The sequence below is a fragment of the Hypanus sabinus genome, chromosome 11, assembly GCF_030144855.1.
Source record: "Hypanus sabinus isolate sHypSab1 chromosome 11, sHypSab1.hap1, whole genome shotgun sequence".
In the NCBI taxonomy this organism is placed as follows: domain Eukaryota; kingdom Metazoa; phylum Chordata; class Chondrichthyes; order Myliobatiformes; family Dasyatidae; genus Hypanus; species Hypanus sabinus.
In genome coordinates, this window is record NC_082716.1 from 4,606,229 (window position 1) to 4,624,899 (window position 18,671).

The 18,671-nt window shown below is 47.0% G+C and overlaps 1 protein-coding gene and 1 long non-coding RNA gene across 2 annotated transcripts; one reads left to right on the forward strand and one right to left on the reverse strand.

Moving 5' to 3' along the window:
• Positions 1-486: 486 nt before the first annotated feature.
• Positions 487-7,427, reverse strand: ccn1 (cellular communication network factor 1). The gene is made up of 5 exons (XM_059983708.1): positions 7,161-7,427; positions 6,587-6,800; positions 5,063-5,398; positions 3,545-3,717; positions 487-2,148 (listed from the first exon to the last, which is right to left on the reverse strand). The coding sequence occupies exons 1-5, from the start codon at positions 7,209-7,211 to the stop codon at positions 1,846-1,848; spliced, it is 1,077 nt and encodes a 358-aa protein (XP_059839691.1). The 5' UTR covers positions 7,212-7,427; the 3' UTR covers positions 487-1,845.
• Positions 6,809-18,207, forward strand: LOC132401667 (uncharacterized). Its single transcript, XR_009514653.1, has 3 exons — positions 6,809-7,248; positions 8,339-8,617; positions 16,975-18,207. It is a non-coding gene; the product is annotated as an uncharacterized LOC132401667 (long non-coding RNA).
• The last annotated feature ends 464 nt before the right edge of the window (positions 18,208-18,671 follow it).

Below are 18,671 nucleotides of genomic sequence, written 5' to 3' on the forward strand. Positions count from 1 at the left end.
AGTTAGATGTTCTCTGTCCAAACCTGATCAGAATGAACCACCAGGGTTCACTATCAGCCACACACACACACCAGATCCAGTCTCTCTCTGTGCTGAAGGATACTCCTAAACCAGGTGGAGGTTAACATGCCCGCTGTTTATTTTGCAAATTCCACATTTATTTAATTACTGGGATCTGAATTCCCCGAGCAGGATTCGAACTCTTGTCACTGGACCCAGGCCTCTGGCTACTAATCCAGTAAATTAACCACTAAACTATCACATGGTCTGTGTGAGTGATTGAGCAAGTGCATGTATGTATATATGTCTGTTATGCGTTACACCACAATCCTGGGTAGTTCCCATTCCAACGATACCTGACATTGGAACCATTAAGACCCCAGCCAAATAAAACAGCTCATTTCATTTTCCTTTTACTAAGTTCTCTCACCTTAATGACTTACAACTGGGTTCAACTTCACAAAAGAAACTCACCTTGCAACAAAATTCAGTTCCATAAATAAATCGTTTAATTTCCTTAAAAAATTAAATCTATATACATTTAATTCCAGTACGACTTTTTTTTAACCCGATAGTATCTGCTACATGTGCGATAAATAATGCAACATTCAATGAATATATTGCAGGATTTAACATCACCGGTTTCTTCCTCTGTGCGACACCAGAACTGCAAACAGCTTTGGCTTCTCGCTGCCACGTAACGTGAGCTGTTGGACTCACACGAGGGAATAATGTGAGCTGTTGGACTCACACGAGGGAATAACGTGAGCAGTTGGACTCACACGAGGGAATAACGTGAGCTGTTGGACTCACACGAGGGAAGAACGTGAGCTGTTCGCTCCCTGCCTGGCAACTCACAACTTTGTTCCACCTTCTAGTCGAAATCATTGGGTTCTTTTTTTGAACACAACACAATGAACTTCAGTCACAAGTCCGGCTGTGAAAGGAGGAGGGCTGGGCATGGAGCTAGCAACCCCGTCCCGTTAAAAACCCCGATCTAAAGAAATGCCAGCAGAAGCTCCAAAGACCTCATCCCTGGGAGTGGACAGATCTTCGCCTGAAGAATAGGCTACACCTGGAGACAGTGTGAAAGACTGGCCCAGGACAGAGGACCTGGGCGAGCTGCTGTCGGCAGCCTACAGTCCAGGGGTGATGGGCTTCAGTAAGTAAGAGGACACAACGGGTTGCTAAGAGTACACAGTAAGACATTATATAATAATACAAATATACATCATCTTGTTACAATGAGAACAATAAAAGTAAGTAAGCTATGCTCCAATATGAAGCTTCTTCTCTGCTCCAATTAATTGAAGCTTCAACTTAACACTCGAGGGTTCACCCACCCCTCAGTCTCAGTTGCCCCCGAGGGCATTGATGCACAGTGCACATAGGAGTAAGTAACATTTCCCTCACCTTTGTTCCTGGTCCCTTTTGTAATACCAAGCCAAAGTGACCCCCACCCAGGGAGGCTGGTGAATCTGTGGAATTCACTGCCACAGATAGCTTTGGAGGCTGAGTCATTAGGTATAATTAGGGTTACAGGGGGAATGGAGCTGAGAGGGATAATAAATTAGCCACGATCGAATAGCAGAGCAGATTTGATGGGCCGAATGGCTTAATCCTACTCTTAAGTCTCTTGGCCTTACACTCTAAGAGGCTTAAACATCCCAACTGTCTGCACTCACTGACAGGGAGACAGGAGTGTGCAGTTGGAGGCAACTACCCTGTCTTAGTGACATGGGAGAGGATGAACTCCTGCTGGTGGTGTCCCTCCCACTGAACGGCGGACGCCTCTGCTGCCTGCCTCGCGCCCACCGGAGACGGCGGTAGGGTGGGGGGGGGGCTTCAATCGATGAACTTGTGGATGTCGTTGTGCAGCATGAGGTACGGACTGGCGGCCTCGTTGTGGTGGGGGCAGTCGTGGTGGCAGCGACAGGACTGGATCATCATCGTGTCCTTGCTGAAGGTCTCGCCATCGGGGCAGCGGAAGCGCACTCGGACCGTGCGGGTCTGCTGGGGCGTACAGCAACGGCCATCTACACACGAGCCGCAGTACTTGGAGCGGTATCTCTTCACGCTGCTGCAGCCGACGTAGCTGAAGTGTGTTGCTGTGGTTGACTTCTTCGTTCTAAAACATTTCTTCCCTCTCTGTGTTGGGGTAAAGAAAGCAAAGTACATGAACTGGCTGTTTGGCAATTCAAACTGCATCAAACATCAAAGTATAGGCCCTTCAGCCCATCATGTTGTACCAACCCTTGAACTTACTTTAAGATAAATCTAACCCTTCCCTCCCACATAACCCTCCACTTTACTGCCATCCATGTGCCTTTCTAAGAGTCTTTTCAATGTCCCTATGTATCTGCTTCTACCAGCACCTCTGGCAGTGCGTTCCACGTATCCAACACTCTGCCTGTGAAATCTCCCCTATACTTTCCTCCAATCACCTTAAAATTATGCCCTCTCACATTAGCCATTTCCACCCTTCCTCTGGCTGTCCACTCAATCTATGCCCCTTATCATCTTGTACACCTCATCCTCCTTCCCTCCAAAGAGAAAAGCCCTAGCTCAATCAACCTTTCCTCATGGGGGGACTTGCTCTCCAATCCAGGCAGCATCCTGGTGAATCACCCTCTCGAAAGCCTCCACACCCTTCCTGTAATGAGGCAACCAGAACTGAACACAATATTCCGAGTGTGGTCTTACCAGGCTTTGAATAAAAATGCCTACAATTCCCATTGCCAGCATGATCAAAGACCCCCCACCCACCCCAGAAATTCTCTCTTCTCCCATTGGGCAGAAGATACAAAAACCTGAAAGCACGTCCCACCAGGGGCTCAAGGGCAGCTTCCAGCCCGCTGTTATCAGACTATTGAAGGGTCCCCTAGTACAATAAGATTGCCTCTAGTCCTCACAATCTATGTTGCACCTTGGCTGTCTGCACTGCACTCCCTCTGTAAGTGTATTCTGCATTCTGTTATTGCTTTCTCTCAATGCACCGTGTAATGATCTGATATGCATGAACAGTACAAGACAAACTTTTCACTGTCCTGAGACCCAAAAAAACTAAACAACATAAAATTCCATTGTTATAAAACCCAGAGAGAAATTACAGCATGGATACAGGCCGCTTGGCCCAATGACCAGCAAACTCATACCAGTCTCCTGCGTTTGGCCCATATCTCTTTAATTCTCGCTCCTACAGTCATGGGGAGTGAGACATCATGAAACCCGGCCGTTCGGACCATTGAGTCTGTACTGACCAGCACCCTCCGATTGACACCGATCCTACACTGATCCCATTTCACTCTCCCCAGATTCCATCCCTCACCCACACATTGGGAGTGAAACCCACCGTCCCACATACCTGTGGGACATGAGGGGTAACAGGAGCACCCGGGGGAAACCCAAATGGTCACAGAGAGAACGTGCAAACTCCACAGAGACAACGGCGGAGGTTGGGATTGAACCCGGGACCCTGTCGCCACAGGTGTACCCACTGCACGAGTATACCTGCACAGAGGGAGGAGGGGAGCCAGGGACTCACCTTGAGGTCAGGAAGAGCGACCTGGTCGCAGGGCCGGAGGTTACAGAGCCTGGTCTCTTTCCGAAGCTTGCATTCGGAGTTGTCATTGGTGACCCTGGTGGACACACCCACCCCACAGGTTCTGGAACACTGCGACCACTCAGTTGTCTGAACAAAGCACTTGGGTCTCCAGGCTAGAAACAAAGAAGGCAGGTGAATTAGACACTTGGGGAATGAAAATTTTTTTGTCATATGTGCATTGAACATAAAATTAAATTTTTTGCTTTGTGAAATGACCCGCGCGGGGTGCCACGGTAGTGTAGCGGTCGGCGTGACGCTATTACAACTTGAGGCATCTGTGTTCAGAGTTCAATTCTGTAAGCAAGTTTGTACGTTCATTCCCATGTGCGTGAGGGTTTCCTCCGGGTGCTCCGGTTTCCTCCCACATTCCAAAGATGCACTGGTTAGTAGGCTGATTGGTCATTGTAAATTGTCCTGTGATTAGGCAGCTTGCTGGGCTGTGTGGTTGGAAGGGCCTGACCCACACTGTATCTCTAAATACACTCTGTCCGCAGATGTGCAGGTGTTGACATGATTCCACCACCAACACAGACATACCCACAACACTAATCCTTACTACTCTGTACAGCTTTAATGATTGATTTATTTATTTTTGGAGATTCAGCACGGTAACAAGCCCACACTGCCATGTGACCAATTAAACTACTAACCACTACATCATTGGAAGGTGGGAGGAGACCAGAGCACATGGAGCAAACAGGGAGAACGTGGAAACTCCAAATAGACAGCGTCAGCGACAGGGTGACTAGCATTATGCTAGCCATCACATGGAGGAGGACCACGTTAGATCTAACCTGCTGTAATCCTTTCTAATTCACCCCATGGAGATGTTTTGGTCTTTTGAGCAGTTTAGTGGCCAGTTTGGAAGCAGGATTGAAAGAATTTTCCCTTCCAGGATCTGACAAGAGTGCAAGGATTGGGGGTGGGGGGCAGCACCTTCACTGGAGTGTGGGTGAGGGGAAAGATCACAGGGTGACCAAAGGAGAGAAGAATAACTGGACACTCCATGGACAGGCAGACTGACCACCTGGGCCACGCTCTCTTCTCACTGCTGCCATCAGGAAGCAGGTACAGGAGCCTCAGGACCCACACCACCAGGTTCTGGAACAGTTATTACCCCCAAACCATCAGGCTCTTGAACCAGAAGGGATAACTAAACTCGCCCCATCACTGAAGTAATACCAGAAACTATGGGCTCACTTTCAAAGACTTCATCTCATGTTCTCGAGATCTATTGCTTATTTATGTATCATTGTTAATTTGCTTAACTCTGCCATCGGCAGTCCCAAGCCCACTACGAAAGGAGTGATGGACATGGGGCTAGCAGACCTATCCTGTGAAAACCAGAGCTCCAGGAAGGCCAAGTCCTCAGTCCCGGGAGAAGATGAACATCAGGGCTGGATACATGTCCTTTGATAATAAATTTACTTTGAACTTTGACCTGACACTTGAGCTTACCTGCTTGCCCCTTCATCGCCTTCTTGAGCAGAGAGAGGAGCTGGTTGTTGTAGTACGGCTGGTCATGCCACACTTCCACCGCCGTCTCCTGGCTGAGGACGCCCCGCTGGGCCTTGCCTGTGTCACAGGCCCACTCCTCGCAGCAGCGGCCGGGAACCTTGACCAGACGGGGGCTGGGGCAGGCTGTGTCGGGCAGCGACAGCTCCTGGGGGCAGAGGGGCAGGCAGCCGACTGCCCCGTCCATGCAGGTACACTGGTGCTTGCAGTTGGGCTGGAAGATCTCGCCATTCTGGTAGATCCGGCTGCCATACTCACAGGGGCGACCCTCCAACTTCGCTGTGGAGACAAGGGGAGGCACAGAGATATATAAGTGAGGGGGAAAGCAGCAGAGAAAGATCCCCTCCCCACAACCACCCGGAGACTCTCCCAGGCCCCTCCCCTCATGCTCAGCCTCCAAAAGACCTTTAGGCACAGGAGCAGAAAGGCCTTTTGGCCCATCAAGTCTGCTCTCCCATTCCATCGTTCCCATTTATTAACCCTCTCAGCCCCATTCTCCTGCCTTCTCCCTTTGACTAATCCACCTCCACTTTAAATACAGCCAATGACGTTGTTTCCACAACCGGCGGCGATAATGAATTCTACAGGTTCACACCCCCCCCATCTAAAGAAATTCCTCCTCACCTCCGTTCTAAATGGACATCCCTCTAATCTGAGGTTGTGCCCTCTGTTCCTGGACTCCCCCACTACTGGAAACATCATCTCCACATCCACTCTAACCAGATCTTTCAATATTCATCAGGTCTCAATGAGATTCTCCCCCCTCCCCATTCTTCTAAACTCCAGCGAGTAGACTCAGAGACACCAAATAAGTTAACCCTTTCATTCTGGGGATCACTCTCATGAATGTCCTCAGGACCCTCTGCAATGCCAGCATATCTTTTCTTAGACTGGGGGCCCAAACCTGCTCACAATTCTCCAGTCCGACCAAAGCCTCAGCATTACATCTGTGCTTTTATATATTAGTCCTCTTGAAATGAAGATTTGCCTTCCTCGCCACCACTCAACCTGCAAGTTAACATTGAGGGAATCCTACACAAGGATTTCCAAGCCCCCCCCCCCCCTTGGCACTTCAGATTTTTGAACTTTCTCCCAGTTTAGAAAGTAGTCTCTGCCTTTATTCCTTGGTGCCTGACTGTACACTTCCCTTCCCCGTATTCCATCTGCCCGAAGTTCTCCACCACTAACCGGACTGATAGTTCCCCTTTCAAACGTGGGCTGTGCTCCCCCTCCTCTCAAGAGAAGCCGTCTGCCCCCCCCCCCAAACAGTTTTGTTTTCTTAGCCCCGAGTTCCAGCTTCTGCCGTCTCCTGTGTCTTCGGTTGGAAAAGAGCGGAATTGCATTCCACATGAGTGAAGTCAGGATTGTTCACTGCCAGTCCGTGACCAAAGCAGAACCATACATGGTTTTAAGTGTTGGCGGGGGAGAGAAAGCACATCGTTGTGGGGCCGGTTCCCCCTCTCTTACCTCTGCAGATGCCTCGCTGGGCGCTGGGGCTGGCGCCGAAGTTGCACTCGAGGCCTCTGGAGTGGTCGCAGGGCAGCGCCTTGCTACAGTCCTCATTCAGCTGCCGGGCGCAGACTCGGCAGCAGCCGCAGCCGTCCAGAAGCAGGCTGACTCCGGGGGCGCAGCGCGGCGGCTCCGAGGGGCACCGGCATTCGGGTCCGCAGCTCAGCTCGGCCTGTGGAAACAGCGCGGATCAGTCAGGCTCAACGTGGCGACAGGATTTACCACCTCCCCCCTCCCCACACTCAGACACACCAAAGCGGCTCGACTCGTAAACGGTAACCCGCATTTGAGGGCGGCCGTTCGGCCCCTCCTTCCCGCCCCGTGCTAGACGCGTGGTGCCGGAATCAGGAGCAGCAAACCAGCCGGTGGAGAGATTTATCGGCTCGGGCAGCATCCGTGGGGAGATGTTCCTGCCTCTGGGTAGGAGTTGGAAGTCCGACCCCATCGACCACGGAAGGGACATTACCTCAGGGCTTGCAAAATAAAATGATACATAGAGAGACATTAAAAGTCTGCAAACCGGGCGACTTACTTTAGCGAGGGAGAGGGCGAGGAGGACGGCGACAGCTACACAATGGATCATTCTGGAGAAAGAAAGGAGCGAAGCCTTTAATTCCTCAGTGAGTCCTTGGCTGGTGACGGTCGTGGAGTCAGTGTGTGAGTGAGTGAGTGAGTGAGTGAGAATGTCAGCGAGTGACTCCGGCTCCTTCCCGTCCCCGGGATGCGGCTTCTCTGCTAGTCTGAAGTCTCTCGCTGCGCGTTTTGCCTTATATAAGCCTCCCTGGCGTCCTCTAGGCTGACGTTCCCCTTCCCCACACCCTCCCCCTTTCAAAAACCTCTGTCTCAGGGCACCTCACCAACAATTTCAGGAATGTCTCCGGCGGGTTTTCCACAGACACCGCCCCGGTTACAGCGGCAGGGAAAATAATCCGACTTGCTCCGCTCTTCCTTCTCCCTCCCCAATGAAAACACCACACATCACTTTTGGACACATCCAACGCGAGTCTGCAAGCAGGGAGGGAGGGACGGGGCACAGAGCATGCTTTGAAGATTGCATAATAGAATATATACAAACCATTTCGTATTCACTACTGAGAGAATTAGATCCTCTTCCCGCCCCGTACACTTTGCCCGCATCCGTTTTAACACATTCCAGATGAATTATCCTCTACGAGGTAACATTATTCCCATATTTGGTAACGCAAAATTCTCCTCTTTTCCACATATTTCGACTGCCATCTCGACCACTAAATATTGTTGACATCTCAAAACTTTTTTGAGGGAACGTGTGTGTGTGTTTTGTTTTGATTTTTTTAAAAAAGGGTTTGATTCATGTTTGAGCAGTGGTCTCGGTGTGGGGTTTCCAGACTTTATCCCGTCTTTTTTGGGAACTTTCTTGACGGGGAGACAGAGCTGGGGGGGGGGGGGGTCTCAATATTTCTGAAAGCTACACTGTTTGTGTTTTCACTCCCAGTTAGGGAACGTGGCTTAACCCATGTCAGATCTGGAAAAGTCTGAGAGGACTGGTGAAGGGTCTCGGCCCGAAACGTCGACTGGTTATTCATTTCCATAGATGCTGCCTAACCTGCTGAGTTACTCCAACATTGTGTGTGTGTGTGTGTGTGTGTGTGTGTGTGTGTGTGTGTGTTTATCTAGATTTCCAGCACCTCTTGTGTTTATAAAGTCTGAGACGATTCCGTTTTTTCCAAGGAGAGCTGTATGAGAACATAAACCCGCTTCTGAAGTGACTCCCCTTTTAATAGTGTGGGTCGGATCTCTGCAATTGGGACTACACGCTGATTCTCTTATGTGTAAAGTCACAGCTTTGCTTAAGATTCTGAGAAGATTCTGCACAGCAGACCGAACAGGAATTGTACGCACGCTCTTTCCCGCTGTCCTACATCAGACTGATCCGCCGAGTTAAAGATCTGAGCACATTCATCTGGTCCAACAACCCCGTGGATTTGTGAGACGCCCGTGAAATTTGAGGTAATTTTGGGTTTTTTTTAGTTCTAACTCTGATGAAGCAGCAGACTTTCAACAACTGTACTGAAGATGTTTTCAGAAACCCGTTGCACGATGGCGGGATGATGTCCCGTGGCCGAACAGCAGCCAGCGGGAGATGTGTCAGCTGTACCTGACGGTTACATCCTGTTCTTGGTTTTGTAGGATGGGGACCTCTGTCAGTGTGTGTGTATGTGTGTGTGTGTGAGAGAGATTTATAAAATAGTCAAAGAGAAAGATTATCGTTTCCATGGGGTCGAGATTCCCCATCAGAGTAATTAGTTACACCGCACACACACAGCTACATACACCCACGTAAAATGTGCGGCTGAAGACGCGAGATTCGGCAGTCAGTCGAGTCCCGCTTTCATTTAAGAATCTGATGTTGCATTGTAAAATAACTCCCAGAAACAGGCGAGCAGGAATTTCCAAATAAGCACATCCTTGTTCCGGCTGTCAGACGTTAGTAGATGCTTCGCAGTTCGCTCTATATTTAGACATTGTCCGCGTCTTCTTGAAAAAATGTTTACAGATGTGAAGATATTTAGTTGTGAAGTGACTGGAATGGGGAACTGGCTCGTAAGTGAAGTTATCCCTTTTGGTTCGAGAGCCTGACGATTGAGAGGTAATAACTTCCTCAACCTGATGGTGCTGGACCTGAGGTTCCTGTATCTCCTTCCTGACGGCAGGTGTGACTGAACAGGAACTTTCTTGTTCTTGAATCTGGTAGTGTGGGACTTTGGGCTTCTGTACCTCCTGCCCGGTGCTACCTGTGAGAAGGTGCAATGGGCCGGATAGTGGGGATCTCTGATGAAAGATGTTGCTTTCTTCAGGCAGCGCCTCCTGTAGATGTCACGATGTTGGGGAGGGTGCCGGTGATGCACTGGGCTACTCTCTGTAGCTCTTACTTTATTGCAGACTCGCCCACAATTGACTGATCTTTCAGAATCAGATCAGGTTTAATATCACTGGAATATGTCATGAAATCTGTTGTCTTGTGGCAGCGATACCTTGCAATATATTTTTTTTAGAAAGCTATAAATTACAATAAATTTCGAGAACATGAGGTGAAGAGTCGTTGAAAGTGAGTCCATAGATTGTGGGAACAGTTCAGTGATGGGGATAGTGAAGTTCCCTCTGGTTCAAGAGCTTGAGGGGTAATACCTGTTCCTGAGCCTGGATGTGTGCCTCACAAACAACACCGGGTCGGGATCGAACCCGGGACTCTGGTGTCGCTAGGCAGCGCTTCTACTCGCGGCGTCACTGACAGGTTGAAAGCCAAAGGACGCGATTAATGTTTGAGGGTTTTGTTTTGTCAGTAGAGACAGAATCCAAAGGCGGGAAGGTCGGACAGCAGGGACGGAACAGATCGATGAATAACTGTGAGCATTTCGGGACCCCACGCTGGGGAAGGCGAGGGCGCACTGGAGATTAGTGAGGTTGTTGTCATGGCTGAAGCCCTCGAGCGACGGGGAGAACCTGTCAGTGCCGGGCCTGAGAGGAGACTGAGTCATGAACTGGCGGTTTGGTTTCCCTTGGAGAGAGGTCAAAAACATGGGCGGGAGATCAAACGGGGGTTGTGGGGAATTCTTGGGAGTTGAATCGCTGGAATTCTCCACCCCGCAGGGTGTGGAGATTGGATCACCAGGGAGATGGATGGAAGAAGCTGCAGAAAGTTATAAACTTAGCCGGCTCCGTCATGGACACTAGCTACCACAACCCGATGGACATCTGCAAAAGGTGAAACCTCAGAAAGGTGCCGTGCATCATTCAGGACCCTCGCCATCCAGGACATGCCCCTTTCTCACTGCTGTCTTCAAGAAGGAGGTAGTCAGGCTGAAGGCTGAATCCACAGTGATTCAGGAACAGCTTCTTCCCCTCTGCCATCCCATTCCTAAATGGACAATGAACTCATTAGCTCACTACTTTTGCTCTCTTTTTGCACTAATTGTACATTGCAATTTATAGCTTTTAAAAATTATGTACCTTGTATTGCAATATATCGCTGCCACAAATCAACAAGTTTCATGACATATTCCAGTGATATTAAACCTGATCTGATTCTGAAAGATCAGTCAATTGTGGGTGAATCTGCAGGAAGATAAGGGAGCTGTATAGAGTAGTGAGCTCTGCCCAGCACATCACAGTTACGTCCCTCCCCACCATTGGGGGCATGTACAGGAGGCAATATCTTTCATCAGAAATGCCCACTATCCGGTCCATGCCACCTTCTTACCACTGCCATCAGGCAAAAGGTGCAGAAGCCTGAGGACGCACCCCACCAGACTGAAAAACATGCTCTTTTCTCTCATCAGGAAGGAGATACAGGAGCCTCAGGACCCTCACCACCAAAGTTCAGGAACAATAATTACCTCTCAGTCAGCAGGCTCCTGAACCAGAGGGGATAACTTCACTCACCCCATCACTGAATCTTTACACAATCTAGGACTCACTTTCAAGGATTCTTCATCTCATGCTCACTAAATTTATTATTTATTTATTTATTATTATTATTATTATTCATTTTCTTCTGTATTAGCACAATTTGTTGTTTTTTTTGTACCTTGTTTGTTTGTCCATCCTGTTGGCTGCAGTCTTGGATTTACTGTCAACGAATCTCAGGTCTGTATACAGTGACATGCATGCACCTTGCTCAGAAATTTACTCTGAACTTTGAGCTACTTCCCTTCAGCCGTTCGGTTCATGAATCTACTGGCAAATTAGAGCTTAGAACACTATGACCGCTTTGCACTACAATAGACTTTTTATTGTAATTCAGTTCCTTCTTGTAAAAATTGTGTATGATTTCTGTTTAATTTTTGTTCTTCTCGTGACTGCTGCTGACCTGATGCTCTCGGTAACCCTGTGATGTTACTGTTTCTCACTGCACCTGTGGATACACGGACAACGTTATTTATTTACGTAGATACAGTGAGGAGCAGGCTCTTCAAGCCTTTCCACCCAGCAGCCTACCAATTTAACCCCAGCCCAATCACAGGACATTTTATAATGACCAATTAACCTACCAACTGGTACGTCTTTGGACTGTGGGAGGAATCCCACTCAGCCACAGAGAGAATGATGGCACTGGAATTGAACTCCGAACTCTGACACGCTGAGCTGCTAAACTACCATGGTGCCCTTGACTTTGACTTTTGTGGGGAACTGTTTAGGGAGATGACCTGGGGCAGGGTCTAATTGAATGGTGAGACAGAACTGAGGAGCTGAGTAGCCCCCTCCTGCTTCTGTTTGCTTGTTTGTGGATCTCCCTGCCTGAAGGGGTGGCAGAAGTAGGAAATGTTTCAAGAGGGATGGTACAACATAATCTGTTGTACTTCTCTGAAGATCATCACCTTGTCATGGTGGAGAGGCTTGGGAGTTCCTCAGGTCCCCAGAGCAATGCCATCTGGAGTTTAGCTCCTGGTAAGATCACCCTTGGCAGTAAGGTAAGGGGGAGGTTCTAGATTCAACCAAGTGCTGGTGGAAGATGATGACACATGGTCAGGTGTCAAATCTCTCAGTGGGAGAGCATTTTGGAGATAGTGATCACAATTCTGTCTCTTTTACAATAGCATTGCAAAGGGATAGGAACAGACAAGTTAGGAAAGTGTTTAATTGGAGTAACCAGGCAGGATCTTGGAAGAATAAATTGGAACAGATGTTCTCAGGGAAATGTATGGAAGAAATGTGGCAAATGTTCAGGGGATATTTGCGTGAGTTCTGCATAGATATGTTCCATTGAGAAAGGATGGTAGGCACAGGAACCATGGTGTACAAAGGCTGTTGTAAATCTAGTCATGAAGAAAAGAAGAGCTTACGAAAGGTTCAAAAAGCTAGGTAATGATAGAGTGCTAGAAGATTATAAGGCTAGCAGGAGGTAGCTCAAGAAAGAAATTAGGAGAGCCAGAAGGGGCCACGAGAAGGCCTTGATGGACAGGATTAAGGAGAACCCCAAGGCATTCTACATGTATGTTTAGAGCAAGAGGATAAGATGTGAGAGAATAGGACCAATCAGGTGTGACAGTGGAAAAGTGTGTATGGAACTGGAGGAGATAGCAGAGGGACCTAATGAGTACTTTGCTTCAGTATTCAGTACAGAAAAGGATTTTGGTGATTGTAGGGACAACTTACAGTGGCCTGAAATGCTCAAGCATGTAGATATTATGAAAGAGGATGTGCTGGAGCCTTTGGAAAGCATCAAGTTGGATAAGTCACCGGGACCGGATGAGATGTACCCCAGGCTAATGTGGGAGGTGAGGGAGGAGATTGCTGAACCTCAGACAATGATTTTTGCATCATCTATGGGGACGGGAGAGGTTCTGGAGGATTGGAGGGTTGCGGATGTTGTTCCATTATTCAAGAAAGGGAGTAGAGATAGCCCAGGAAATTATAGACCAGTGAGTCTTACTTCAGTGGTTATTAAGTTGATGGAGAAGATCCTGAGAGGCAGGATTTATGAACATTTGGAAAGGTATAATATGATTAGGAATAGTCAGCATGGTTTTGTCAAGGGCAGGTCGTGCCTTATGAGCCTGATTGAATTTTTTGAGGATGTGACTAAACACATTGATGAAGGTAGAGCAGTAGATGTAGTGTGTATGGATTTCAGCAAGGTAGTTGACAAGGTACCCCATGCAAGGCTTATTGAGAAAGTAAGGAGGCATGGGATCCAAGGGGAAATTGTTATGTGGATCTAGAATTGACTTGCTCACAGAAGGCAAAGAGTGGTTGTAGATGGATCATATTCTGCATGGAGGTCGGTCACCTCAGGGATCTATTCTAGGACCCCTACTCTTTGTGATTTTTATAAATGATCTGCGTATATTAATACGCAGCTCCCTCTCCGGGCTCTGGATTGAGGATTGCCAAACGTTATGTGGATTTTCTAGTGTAGTCTGTTTTGTCATATGCTTTTGTGATATTGTTCTAGAGGAACGTTGTCTCATTTTTTAACTGCATTGCATTTGTGGTTTCTAAATGACAAAAAAACTGAAACTGAACTGAACTGAACTGGGATGAGGAGGTGGAGGGATGGGTTAGTAAGTTTGCTGATGGCACAAAGGTTGGAGGTGTTGTGGATAGTGTGGAGGGCTGTCAGAGGTTACAGCAGGACATTGATAGAGTGCAAAACTGGGCTAAGAAGTGGCAGATGGAGTTCAACCCAGATAAATGTGAGGTGGTTCATTTTGGTAGGTCAAATATGATGACAGAATATAGTATTAATGGTAAGACTCTTGGCAGCGTGGAGGATCAGAGGGATCTTGGGGTCTGAGTCCAACAGGACACTCAAGGCTGTTACATAGGTTGACTCTGTGGTTAAGGCATACAGTGCATTGGGCTTCATCAACCGTGGGATTGAGTTTAGGAGCCGAGAGGTAATGTTGCAGCTATATAGGACCCTGGTCAGACCCCTCTTGGATACTGTGCTCAGTTCTGGTCACCTCACTACAGGAAGGATGTGGAAACCATAGAAAGGGTGCAGAGGAGATTTACAAGGATGCCACCTGGGTTAGAGAGGGTGCAGAGGAGATCCACCAGGGTGCCGCCTGGGTTAGAGAGGGTGCAGAGGAGATCCACCAGGGTGCTGTCTGGGTTAGAGAGGGTGCAGAGGAGATCCACCAGGGTGCTGTCTGGGTTAGAGAGGGTGCAGAGGAGATCCACCAAGGTGCTGCCTGGGTTAGAGAGCGTCTCTTGTGAGGATAAGCTGAGTGAGCTCGGTTTTTCTGTCCGGAGAGAAGAAGGATGAGTGGTGACTTGATAGAGATGTACAGGATAAGAAGCACAGATAGAGTGGACTGCTAGAGACTTTTCCCCAGGGTAGAAGTGGCTAATACAAGGAGCATAATTTTAAGGTGATTGGAGGAAAGTACAGGGGATGTCAAGGATAAATTTTTACACGGAGAGTGATGGGTGTGTGGAAGGCCCTGCCAGGTGTGGTGGTAGAGACTGACACTTTAAGGACATTTAAGAGACTCAGATAGGCAAACGGATGAAAGAAAAATGGAGGGCTATATGGGAGTGAAGGATTACATTGATCGTAGAGCATGTTAGAAGATCGGCAAAACATTTAGGGCTGAAGGGTTGTATTGTTTATGTTCTATTGTGTACAGACATTGTTAGCTGGAGTGCCTGTTCCTGTACTGAACTGTTCTATGCTCTGTTTTCTGTTTTCGATGTATTGGATATATCCTCTGCTCTACACCTTTTAAAGAAATGTGCCATTTCTGGCTCCTGGCCTTTACATGGCCTTTACCTGGCCTTTACCTGGCGGAACCCTTTCTACTGACAGGAGAAGGGGCAAAGGTGGGTTACTGGCATCTTAAGACCAGTCGCTTCAGGCGGGTGAGGCTCATCAGCTGTGGTTGGCAGCTCATCTAGGAGAAGGAAAACTCTGATCTCAAACCTCCGCTGCTTTGCGGCTACACCCACTCATGAGGAAGTCTTCGGGAGTAAACCCAGATCTGGAGTCCCAAAGGCAGTCATACGTTGAGTTCAACACTGACTGGCAACTCCTGCGACACTGCTGGTGCCGAACTATATCGGTCTCCGCCATTGCTTTGGATTCATCTGCTGCGTGGAGAAGTGAGGCCTGCTACATGGACAACAGCCTGTTCTCCATGACATTCAGCCCTGGCCTGTGTATTAATTGGACTTAGACAACTAGGACACAATGTCCATGGTTGACCTGACAAACGGATTTCAAAGTTCAAATTAAATTTTACTATCAAAGTACTTATACGTCACTATATACAACCCTGAGATTTGTTTTCTTCTGGGCATTCTCAATAAATCTATAGTCCACATTATTGTGACACATACACCCTGTGCCAAATGTATCACTTTATTCTGGAAGTAATTTCCACTGGAACCATTCCAGTGAAGTATTATCGTTGCTGTATATTCATACCAGGTGATCCACTGAACTCAGATGGGACTTTTAGTCCCTCTGCAGGAACGTAGTGATAATTTCTGAAACATACTGAACACCTTGGTCAAAACATTCCCTGTGACACCTCAAGGACTGCAGTGGTTCAAGGTCAAGTTCAACTTTAATGGCCATTCAACCATGCTCATGAAGACAGGCAAATTAAACAGTGTTTTTCCAGGGCCAAGGTGCAAAATTCGGGGCCAATAGTCAGACGTAGCACAAGACACATATAGTTACAGTAGAAGAAAAACATCCAGTCACAAAAAAAACCAGCCCAAGTCCCAGAGTATCTTGGCCTGTAGATCGATGCTCCATGGGATGTCGTCCTGGAACCACGTCTCTGCAAAAACAAGAACGCAGCAGTTCCTCATCTCGCACTAGTGCAGCCACATACGAACATAATCTGGCTTGCCTTCCACCCGGTATTCTTGAACCAAGCGTTTATAAGGCAGCTCAGTGACCACTTCTCAATGGCAACGAGGGACAGACAATAAATGCTGGCCCAGCCTGTGAAGCTCACACTCCCTGAATGAATGTAAAGAAAAGATCCATCCCTGTCTCTGGGCTCTGTTGATGTCTCAGAGGTTTTGTGGTTGTGCCTGAGGTGTCACTGAGCCAAAATGTTGCCAGTTCAAATCCTGCTCTGGACTCTCAACCATAAGACTGTAGGACATAGGAGCAGAATTGTGCCATTCAGCCCATCGAGTCTGCTCCAACATGGCTTACTATCAGTCTCAACTCCATTCTCCTTGAAGATTGGGCCATTGTAAATTGCCCCAGTGTGTGGGTGAGGGGGAGTTGACAGTTGTGTCAGGCGTATAAGATGATAGGAGATGATAAAAGGCATAGATGGAATGAATAGCCAGAGACAAGGTATAATGTAAATTTGATTGGAGGAGAGTATGGGGGGTAGTTGCAGGGGTAAGTTTCTTACATAGAGTGGTGGGTACGTGGAACACCCTGCCAGGGGTGGTGGTAGAGGCAGATACATTAGGGACATTTAACAGATTCTTCAGCTGATGGATGATAGAAAACAAGAGGGCTATGTAGGAGGGAAGGGTTAGATTGATGCCCGCTTGTATTAGCCATTCTCTGGTTGTCCACTTGATCCATGCCTCTTATCATCTTATACACATCCATCAAGTTACCTCTCATCCTTCACTCCCAAGCTCACTCAAACTTTCCTCATAAGACATGCTCTCTAATCCAGGTAGCATCCTGGTTAGTCTCCTCTGCACCCTCTCTACAGTTCCCGCGTCCTTCCCATAATGAGGTGACCAGGACTAAACACAGAACTCTAAGTGTTGTGTGAAGGAGGACCAAGAGAGAAGGGAAGTTTTGCTTTCTGCTTCTCTTTCCTGATGTTGATGAAGTTCTTGGAAATGAAATATTGACCCTGTTTCTCTCTTCACAGATGCTGACTGACCTGCTGAGTGTTTCCAGCATGTTATTTTGGATTTATAACATCTATCTTTTGTTTCTTTTCCTTATCTGGTCTAAGCCTCCACAACTGTCCTGACGGCCTCGTCAGGGAGATGTGTAGCACCTTGCAAATTAGAAAATTGGTTGATAATTTTATTCACAAACAAGAGAAAATCTACAGATGCTGGAAATCCAAGCAACACACACATCTTGTTATTTTATCTATCTATCTATCTATCTATCTATCTATCTATCTATCTATCTATCTATCTATCTATCTATCTATCTATCTATCTATCTATCCATCTATCTATTTAGAGTATCAGGCCCTTCCTGGTTCAGAAACAATTATTATCCCTCTACAATCAGGAAGGAGGTACAGGAGCCTCAGGACTCATACCACCAGGTTCAGGAACAGGCTCTTGAACTATGGGGATAACTTCACTCACCCCATCACTGAACTGTTCCCACAACCTACAGACTCACTTTCAAGGACTCTTCATCTCATGTTCTCAATATTTATTGCCTACTTATTATTATTTATATTTTTTTTCTCAGCTGAAGCTGGTAAAACCTAGGGTACGGGCTTAGCCAAGCACACTCCTCTGTAAATTACTAGGAACTTTCAGACTATTCTAGTGGTGTTTAATATTGTGGCTTTTTGAAGAGTTGTGAAGCTCTAATTGTTACTGTGTAGCCCTAATTGTTTATTGCTATTGTGTAGTGACTTTGGGATGATACCAGTTATAGATATTACTATTGGGACAATTTATACTGTATTCATGTTCCATAGTCTTTTAATTTCCTCTTTTAATTCAATGTATTTCTGGTGTTTTTCATTTATTGATTTATGTAAGTTCTGTGTGTTTGACTTGACTATATCTATTAAATAGGTTGTTCTTGCTTGTTTATCCTGTATTATTATATCCAGATTGTCCAATCTGTAATAACCGATCAGTCATAATATAATTTGTGGTATTCTGACTCTAAAACTGGATCAAGCTTGTATTTATTGTAATTATTATTGTTTCTTTTTTCTTTCTTTTTGCATTTGCGCAGTTTGTTTTTTGTACATTGGTAATTTGTCAGCCCTGTTGTGTGTGGTCTTTAATTGATTCTATAGTGTTTCTTGTATTTACTATGAATGCTCACAAGAAAATGAATCTTGGAGTTGTGTATAGTGATATATATGTACTTTGATAATAAATTTACTTTGAACTTTGAACTTCCAGCCCAACAAGCCTGCACAACCCAATACCACCCATGTAACCAATTAACCCACTAACCAGTACATCTTTGGACTGTGGGAGGAAACTGGTGCACCAGGAGGAAATCCACACAGTTACGGGGAGAACATACAAACTCCTTACAGGCAGCGATGGGAACTGAACCCTGAACACTGGCGCTGTAATAACACTGCCCTAACTGTCAAGCTACTGTGCCACACAATTCTCACATACACTGAGGTACAATGAAAATCCTCATTTTGCACCCATGCTTGAGGTAGAACAAGGGAAAAGTGAATATAGAATGCAGAATAAAGTGTTACAGTTACAGAGAAATTGCAGTGCAGGTAGGCAATAAGGTGCAAGATCAGAGCGAGTTAGACTGTGAGGTCAATAGTCCATCTTACCATGCTAAGGACTGTTCACTAGTTTCATCACAGTGGGCAGTGTGAGAAGGAGCAGG

Excerpts from the sequence above, each read along its gene's own strand:
- ccn1 (XM_059983708.1), bottom strand. The coding sequence starts at position 7,211 with ATGATCCATTGTGTAGCTGTCGCCGTCCTCCTCGCCCTCTCCCTCGCT. Across the intron at positions 6,801-7,160 it reads TCGCCCTCTCCCTCGCTAAA|GCCGAGCTGAGCTGCGGACC; the intron begins GTAAGTCGCCCG and ends CTGTTTCCACAG. Across the intron at positions 3,718-5,062 it reads GGCGATGAAGGGGCAAGCAG|CCTGGAGACCCAAGTGCTTT; the intron begins GTAAGCTCAAGT and ends CTTTGTTTCTAG.